Source organism: Bidens hawaiensis, unplaced genomic scaffold (assembly GCF_021521415.1).
Source record: "Bidens hawaiensis isolate Kalapana, Puna unplaced genomic scaffold, B.hawaiensis_p1.1 tig00035498_1, whole genome shotgun sequence".
Taxonomy (NCBI): Eukaryota; Viridiplantae; Streptophyta; class Magnoliopsida; order Asterales; family Asteraceae; genus Bidens; species Bidens hawaiensis.
In genome coordinates this window covers 215073-224192 of record NW_027496175.1, presented here as the reverse complement: position 1 = coordinate 224192, position 9120 = coordinate 215073, and the positions used below count along the sequence as shown (strand labels likewise).

At 35.5% G+C, this 9120-nt stretch overlaps 1 protein-coding gene and 1 pseudogene across 3 annotated transcripts; one reads left to right on the top strand and one right to left on the bottom strand.

Moving 5' to 3' along the window:
- The first annotated feature begins 128 nt into the window (after positions 1–128).
- On the top strand, positions 129–1652 carry LOC143587422 (alkane hydroxylase MAH1 pseudogene; annotated as a pseudogene).
- Positions 1653–3657: 2005 nt separating this feature from the next.
- LOC143587415 (uncharacterized) lies at positions 3658–7869 on the bottom strand. 3 transcript variants are annotated; one of them, XR_013144884.1, is made up of 4 exons: positions 6115–7869; positions 5905–6028; positions 4486–5819; positions 3658–4286 (listed from the first exon to the last, which is right to left on the bottom strand). XR_013144884.1 is itself a non-coding variant. In XM_077068715.1 (3 exons), exons 1-3 carry the CDS (start codon positions 7020–7022, stop codon positions 5625–5627), a joined length of 1227 nt encoding a protein of 408 aa, XP_076924830.1. In that variant the 5' UTR covers positions 7023–7869; the 3' UTR covers positions 3658–5624. The 3 variants fall into 3 exon arrangements, 1 of the variants encoding a protein (XP_076924830.1); XR_013144885.1 differs by having other exon boundaries at positions 3658–4929; positions 5390–5819; XM_077068715.1 differs by having other exon boundaries at positions 3658–5819.
- Positions 7870–9120: the final 1251 nt, after the last annotated feature.

The following is a 9120-nucleotide window of genomic DNA, read 5'->3' as shown; positions in this document are numbered from 1 at the left end:
CATGTCATCATCATCATCGTACTCAGTATATCCCACCAATAGCAATGCTATGGTAGGGTCTGAGGAGGGTAAGATGTAGAAAACTTATGGCTAATTAAAAGGACAAACCAACCAAGAGCATATCACAACTTCAACACTACTCCATCAATTTTAAGCATAAGCTCCTATCTTTTCTCCCCATGGAATACTTGATCATTTCCTTTTTGTTTATCAATCTCGTTTCAATTATTATAATTATACATAAATATCAAAAACGACAAACCGGTATCCCTACAAATTGGCCAATTCTTGGTATGACACCAGGAATTCTTGTAAACGCCCATCGATTCCTCGATTACACCACCGAAATTTTGATGCAAACTCGTGGTACAGTCCTGCTCAAAGGCCCTTGGTTTGCCAACTTGGACATGCTACTTACCACAGAGCCTTTAGACATCCATCACATTCTTAGCAAAAACTTCAACAATTATCCCAAAGGCGACAAATTTCGTAAGATCTTTGATAGCCTAGGAGACGGAATTCTCAATTCCGATGGCGAGATATGGGAGATGAACCGCAAGATCATTTTTTCTATATTCAAGCATGCGGGATTTCAAAGTATGATGGAAACAACTATCTGGAACAAAGTCGAAAATGGGCTTCTACCAATACTCGAATATGTTTGTGCTTGTGGTTCTGAGATTGACTTGCAAGATATATTTCAAAGGTTTTCTTTCGACACAGTAAGCATATTACTCCTTGACCATGATCCACAAAGCTTGTCTCTTGATTTTCCTTATATCCCTTGTTTGCAAGCCTTCACTGATGCCGAGCAAGCTTTCTTGCTTAGGCATCTTACGCCCCCGTACCTTTGGAAATTGCAACAAATTTTTAAATTGGGGACGGAGAAGAAGTTGAACGACGCGTGGCAAAATGTTGATAAGTTCATATACAAATATTTGGCTCAACAAAAGACAGAAAAGTTCTTATTTTCCACAACTATCATGAGCGAGTTTACAAATCATAGCGGCACAAGCAGTGTGGATCCAAAAAAATTTCTAAGAGACGCTATACCTAATTTGATGGCTGCTGGAAAAGATACAATTGGCAGTTCCTTGTCTTGGTTCTTTTATCTTCTTGCGCAAAACTCAAGCGTAGAAGAAAAGATTCTAGAAGAGATGCAAGCGCATAAAAGGTGGAGTGTGATAGAGTTGGACGAAATGGTTTACCTTCATGGCGCTTTATGTGAATCCTTAAGGTTATATCCTCCAGTCCCATTCAACCACAAATCTCCGCTACAACCGGAAACCCTTCCAAGTGGCCACCAAGTTTATCAAAATACCAAAATCATTCTCTCTTTTTATTCTATGGGACGGATGAAATCGATATGGGGGGAGGATTGCTTGGAGTTTAAGCCTGAAAGGTGGATTTCTAATAGCGGTGGCATAAAAAATGAGCCATCATACAAGTTCCCGACATTTAATGCCGGACCAAGAACTTGTTTAGGTAAGAATATGGCTTTGTCTCAGTTGAAGATAGTGTCGGCCACGATCATTTACCACTACCACATTCAACTGGTGGAAGGCCATCATGTGCTTCCAGCAAATTCTATTGTACTTCATATGAAGCATGGTCTCAAGGTCAGATTGAATAGACGAAGTAAACTCAACTAAAATTATTAAACGTCTACCAATAATAATTTTATTATGTACTATCTTGGTCTTGTCAGTGTATACATACTATATATGTTTCCAATTAAGTGAGAAAAGGTGATCTTGTAATTCCAGAAATAAATATATAAATAAATAAATATGATAATATCTTACTAGCATCCACTCTCTTTACTTAGCCGTATCAGTTTTGATCATATTCACTAATATTTCATGTAAAAGAAAAAAAGAATGGCATCTAACTAGAACATAAACTCTAATCACCGAACACCACCTCTCCTTGCTTTGTTCATTAATTTCCAAGCTCTTGCCCCATTATTGTTGTTAGTTCGCTGCATTAAATCACAGCTTTGTTGCAGCCGTCGCCCGTCGGCACTAGCAGGGCGCTGTCATGCCTCCCAACATATTGTAATGAAACCAGTATAAGTTGCATTTGTGAATTTCGGGACATATCAAGGTGCCATAAACAACATCGATATAAGAATAAAAGGATGGAGTTTAATTAATAGAAGGGACGGTAAAATAATAGTAAACACCATCCAAGTTCCCTCACCTTTTACAGAAGTTCATGACTTTTCATACATTTGAATTTCTCGTAAACTACACCATAAAACAACCATTTTTTGTATCTTTAATATATGTATATATAATTAAGTATAGTACTGCTAATTTTTTTAAACAAAATTGGGGTTTTTAAGTGAGTTTTGTACATGGTGTTTTAATTAAGTTCAATATATGGAGTTTAAGTTCTATACATTGTGTATTAAATCTGTACATAGTGTTTAGTTTTTGTACATCATGTTTTCGAGTCTTGTATATTGTGTTTTAAGGTTTCGTAAATTTTAGGTTTTGTACATGATATTTTAAGTGTTGTACATGGTGTTTTACCTTTTGGTGCCAAGGTGTAACTGTAAAACACCATGCCCAATCTAGAACAACATGTTCGAATTTGATGTCCTTATGCTAAAACGCCATGACCAAAATGCTAAACATCATCATGTGCGACATTTAAAAACATCTTAAAAACCCCAATGTTTTTCACAACAAAAGTATAACAAAATCATATTGATTTCTAAATCTGTTCATTGTTCCTTTTATTAGAAGTTCACTTCAAAGAAACAAAAGCCAAGTACAAATATGCGCTAGCAAGACCCATCCACCGAGCACGGAGGAGCCACTATTACTCTAAAATAAACTACATTACAACATTATTATGCCAATTCGACCAACTCCCATCAAAACTCTTAGACCAATTTTTGAGCCATAAGAAACTCAAAGCCCTGAAATCTCCCAAAACCTCTTCCAACTTAGCCTCTTTGCCTTTGTACCGTTTCTCGTTCCTCGCCTTCTAGATCCTCCAGCTTTGCAATGATCATAATTCCTTGAATCACCTTTTTGTTGTACTTGCCTGTCCTCAAATTGTTGTGCATCAAGAAAAGATCTTTCACTAAAAAAACAAAGATCTGGGGAATTTTGCACCACGTGTTGATGTGTTGCCACACCACCGTGTCGAAAAAACAGCTTGTAAGGATGTGGTCATGAGCACTTATATTTCTCTTGCTAAGGGCTTCATAAGAAGGAAGTATGTTATGTACCGCTCTCCATGCAAAAATGTTACATTTCAACGGAACCCATTTACACTAAATTGCACTAGAATGTTAGTACTGGAGTTCAGGAGTTGGGTGGCAAAAGGGATCTTCTAACTAAACTAACCGAAAAACGACTTGAACTGTCACCCAACCAGATCCAAAACGCCACCCCCCCCCCCCACCCCCAAGTTTATTGAAGTAATAACTTTATAACTGTTTTCCCATTCTTCCTTTAATTGTAGAGTGACGGTTCCCACCACCAATTTCATTACCCATTCTTCCTATTCATTGTTGTTCTAATCCACTTATTTGTCATTTTTATATTTTCAATGTCCTCTTATCAGAAAATTTATAAAGTTCATAATAGTAAAAAAAAATGTGGGTTATTTATTAATTATAACACTACTAGAAAATGAGTCATTTTTCTACGACGAATTTCGTTGAAAATTTGTTGGAAAACCCACTTTCTCACAATTTTCCAACAAAAAATTTTGTGGGAAAAACACATGCTTGAAAATTATTTTCAACCATTTTCAAACAACTTTTCTTACAAAGTTCCTACATAAGTATGTTGTTGCAAACTTCCTACAGCTTTCCTACAAAAGCTATTTTTTGATTTGCAACACAGTTTCCAACAAACTTCCAACAAAAATCTAAATTTAAACAAAAAAAATAATAAATTAAATTCTAAAATTTGCATAAAAATTCAAAAAGACATGAAGTATGCATAAAAATATCATAACAAACTGGAATGTGCATAAATTTTCATAAAGAATCTAAAACACGTAGAAAAGGTTCCAATATAAGTATGCTTTACAAACCAAACACACTTCGATAAAGGATAACTAAACTACAATTAAGTACCGGAACCATTTAATTTCCTCATAATGTCTTCTATTTGTTTTTGCATTCGTTGCTCCCTTTCTTCACGCACGACCCGCTCACGTTGCTCCCTTTCTTCACGATCGACCTTCTCGCGTTCCAATTGTTGCAATCGATTTTCCAACTCTTGTCGTTCCTTTTCAAATCGAGTTTTAACGTCTTGGACCTAAACATTTGTTAAAACATATATAATTAATACATAATACATACACAAAAAACACGAACAGTTGGCATTGTGAGCAAGTTAACCGCCTTAGCCGAACTATAACCGACATAAACGAACCGAACTTCTAAATTGAAACATTACGTTTTGATAATGATGATGATGATGATCATAATAGTAATACTAATAATAACAACGATACCTCTTGCGACTGTTGGGCATCAAGGTATGATCTAGACCCTCAAGTAGTAGATGGTTTTCCGCCCACTACGAAATGTGGATCAGAAGATCCTATCCCATACATCTGACCAACACGATTTTTGGGCTGCACACTCTTCCATACATCAAGATCTTCCGTTAGATGTTGACTGGGGTCCGAGTCATACAACCTTGCAAGTTTTTTCTTGTACGCTACCTGCAATTTTATCAAAACAACATGATTATTATTACACTAAAAGTTAATACGATAATTATATATAAACAATAAAGATAAATTACATATGATTTTCTTGATCGTTTCGTACAAAACTCTTAACTCCTTCAGGTCATTAACATCAATATCCCGAGCTGATAGTCTTTCTTTGCACTCCTTGGTGGCGTGGGTATCAACAAAGACATAACTGAAGCCATTTTTTCCGCTTTTTTCCTACATTAAAAAATAGAGTAATTATGAAATATCAAACAGAGACATGATGACATTATGATATGATAATGGGTGTCATTTCATCTACTTCTAATATTTTTTTTATTTAAAATGTGACAAGTTTTGTAAGTAACCAACTGAAATAAAGATAAAATGTTAGTTATGATTTGGGCCCTGACTGCATATTTACAGTCTTTCAAATAAACGCAGTCAAAGTTACCATGAACTAAGTATAATTGATATATGTTACATCATGAGTTTTACACATAAAGAAATTCAGATTATAAGAAACAAATAAGTAAAGAAAAGTGAATTATCTTAATCAATTCAAAGAGAATATGTCATTATAGAAGTATAAGTTTTCACTAATAAACACATTGATAGAAAAACCTCAAAAAGATATTGAACTCGATTTTTCACAAATAGCTAAAATTAAGATAAGGACCACAATTTAAAAATATACCAGATTGATACGACGCTCATCAAATCCCATGGACCCGCCTGTATGACGGGGTAGATAACCCTCTTCCTTGTCCTTGCGGTTGTTTTTCCCGACTTTAGACTTTTTTAGCCATCCAGGGGTGTTCCAATACTATTATCAACATAAATATATGTATACTTAATAGAATATTGAAATAAATTTTAAAATAAAACAATAATGTATTAACTCGTATACCTTACACATTTCTTTCCATGTTTCAAGAGACACAACACTGGGTGGATATTTGCAAGTGATTCTGAAATTTATCCTTTATAACATGACCATCCATCTTGGCTTTTTCTTTAGATTGTATTCTCCACTCACCCATGATGTTTCTATAACGACCCTTTAGCACATTAATAAATCCTTCATATATGCTTCCGTCATCTTGCGGATCCCATCTCCACATGGTCTGTAAAAATAAAAAGTAAAAGTTAAAAATACAAAATTAAAATAAAATATTATAAGATATATAAATAAATTATTTGTTTTAGTACCCTAAAGCAACCAAACATACTATCCAATACATCTTGTGGGACCTTTCTAAATGTAACCCAGGGTCCATCAAAATGTTGCTCTAGTAACGGTTTGACACTCCTATGAACCGTACCATTCCCAAACCTACAATATTGAAATAACCAAATTAGTATATTATTTACAACATTAATAAACAAAATAAATTAGAATGTTGAAAATTAGAAACATACTTTTTACCAAAACGTGCAATCCATTTCCTCTGAGATGTGTCACGAGGCTCCACTGATTCACTTGTAGAGGGATCATCTTCATCAAAATCATCACTGGAACTCTCAGCGTCATCGTCATCGTCATCGTCATCGTCATCGTCATCGTCATCGTCATCATCCTCACAAACCCGTGTGTGACGAAACACCCCAGCCATATCAGCCAATGCATCACCATCACCCATACGACTAGTACTACCTGCAGATTTTCCACCACGAACAATGACGTGTCTCCCACAAATATATCTCTTTCTAGTAGCACTAGCAGTACTAGGAGGACTGGACTCACGAGATCTCCCAACGCCAAGAATGTCGCATCTCGCTGAAGTAAGAGTCTGTCCGGCAACGCTAGAACCACTAGGAAGACAGAACACATCGGCACTACTAGGAGGATTGGACTCCTGGGATCCCCCACCACGAGGAACGTTGCGTCGCTGTTTAGTAAGACCCGGTTCAGTAGCATAAGCATTATTAGCAGGACCGGACTCCCGGGATCCCCTAACGCGAGGAATGTCGTGTCTCTCTTTAGTAAAACTCGGTCTAGTAACATCATCATTACTAGCAGGACCAAAATCCCGGGATCCCCCACTGTGAGGAATGTTGTGTCTCTGTTTAGTAAGACTCGGTCTAGTAACATCATCATTACTAGCAGGACCAAACTCCCGGGATCCTCCACCGTGAGGAATGTCGTGTCTCTGTTTAGTAAGACTCGGTCCAGTAACATCATAATTACTAGCATTGTGGGCACCACTATGAATACCGGACTGTTGGGATCCCCCATCACGACAATTGTGTCTCCCTGTAGGTGCACGTCCGCCACGAGTAATAGGACGATTGTGTTGACTAACAGGCATGATGTATATACCCTGCATTTAATAAAACAAGTTACTTTATAACAAAAGTTCAATGCATTTATAAGACAAAACTTAAAGAATTAAGCACATAAGCAAATTTAATAACATATTAATGTAATGTAAAATAGTTTTTTCAACTATTACAAGAAGAAACTTAACAAAATATAGAGTGCAACATCAAGTTTAATGACTTCAGATCTTAGCAAACTGTAGACATTTTTATACAACAAATCCTACAGTAAAGTTTAATAACTATAGTTTGATAAAATTTAATCAGCTAAAATTCAAATTCACACTAACTCATCAAGTTAAACAGCCATGCCAATTTTGAACTTTGAACCAACATCAACCTTAAATCATTTCAACTACAGTTTGATAACTCTACAACGAATCAATAGCATGCACAAATGTCGGTGGACCTAGAACAAAAATCCATATTAATTTTTCACTTAACAAGTTCCACAACTAACATTACAAAAATTAGGATAAAAACTTTCCAATAGAATACATGCTACACAATAATCAGTAACTTAACATATCGAGTAATCAGTAACTTAACAATTGGCATTTTATCAAACACATGGAGTGCATCACATATAATCAATAATCAGTAACCTAACACCATAAGCATAACTCCAAACTAAATTAATCCAATCAAATAAAATTTAAAACGAACAAACATCAAAATTAACCTAAAATACCTTTAGTAAATGGACGAGTTCCGAGTTCCGTCGTTCCGCTAGCAGAAGTGGCCGGAAAACACAGATTAATCCGGCGAATGACGAATTGGCGAACCGATCGATTACTGATTTCACAGAAAGGAGACTTGGCAGATCGATCGGTTACTGATTTAGCGATCGATTTGGAACGACGTTACGACGATCATTCCTATCACGCCGAATCACCAGCAGATCCAGATCACTCAAGGACTTCTTCATATCCTCTTCAGACAATTCACATGACGTGTCTGGTGACGTGTACAGTAACGATAACGACGACGTATTATCTGAACAAAACTCCTGGTCTAATATGTTGCCTGACCTAATTGGAGAGATTATTAAGCGAGTGGAAGCTAGTGAAGACGGCCTGCCGTTTCGCCGGAGTGTGGTGGCTTGTGGATGCGTCTGTAAGGAAGCTAGTTAAGGACTTTGTTATTAAGTTCCCGTCCAGTCTCAAGCAGGTAGTGTATTGTAATTCATTAGGTGGATTTGTTATTTATTATTTGATGAGTTTTGTAATTAGGTGTTAGAAATTGGGGATTATGGAGTCGAATTTGTTCAAATTGATTTTGATTAGGATTTTTAGTGTAATTGTAGTTGATTGCTAAGTAAGTACTAGAGATTAGGGGTGTGCGTGGTGTAGTTCGGTGCGGTTTTTGGTTAAAACCGAACCGAAAACCAAAACTTCGGTTTTTGGAGTATTTGAAACCGTTCGGTTTTGATTTTTTCCATTTGATCTTAAATATTTTAGGTAAAAATTTTTTTATAAAAATAATTAATTTAGGTATAAATAACTTTATATCTGATATGTGTATATTTGGAATGAGAAGATATTACTTTAGCGATCGACGACTGTGTATATTTTAGTTGATTTGAAAAGGTTAGGCATGCCTTAATTTGCTCTCTAATTTAGTTGATTTGAAAAGCAAGGAATACGTTAGCTTTTAGAAAATATATGTGTCCCTCTTTGAAGATGAAGGATGAGATTAAACTTTCAACCTATAATTGGATAAAAAAAATATGGCTAAAATTTGCAACTTGTCGTGAACAATGAGATTTTATTAATTTGATCATTGAATCTCAAAGTTTTTTTTAATAAGTTTCATATACCTTTCGATCAAATTATGAGATCCAACACATCTAATCATTAAAAAAAATTATTTTATTAAGTTTCATAATTTGATCCTTACATTCAGATAAAGCAAAGCAAAGCAACAAAATCTGAAAATTAAATGTGTCCCGCCATAACTGCTGTTAACAAATTAAATGCATTCGCTGAGTCCTGCAGTTTCAACATATAAAATGTCAACAAAAAACTATATAAGAAAAGGAATAAGAATTAGGGACTTCATTTTTTTCATGAAACGTGTAAAATACCTTGAACGGATAACAGATTT

Bases quoted from the DNA above. Each gene is read 5' to 3' on its own strand.
- LOC143587415 (XM_077068715.1), bottom strand. From the start codon at position 7,022: ATGCAGGGTATATACATCATGCCTGTTAGTCAACACAATCGTCCTATT. The intron at 6,029-6,114 runs GTATGTTTCTAA...TCAATATTGTAG, and splicing joins ATTGCACGTTTTGGTAAAAA to GTTTGGGAATGGTACGGTTC. The intron at 5,820-5,904 runs GTACTAAAACAA...TTATTTTTACAG, and splicing joins GTATGTTTGGTTGCTTTAGG to ACCATGTGGAGATGGGATCC.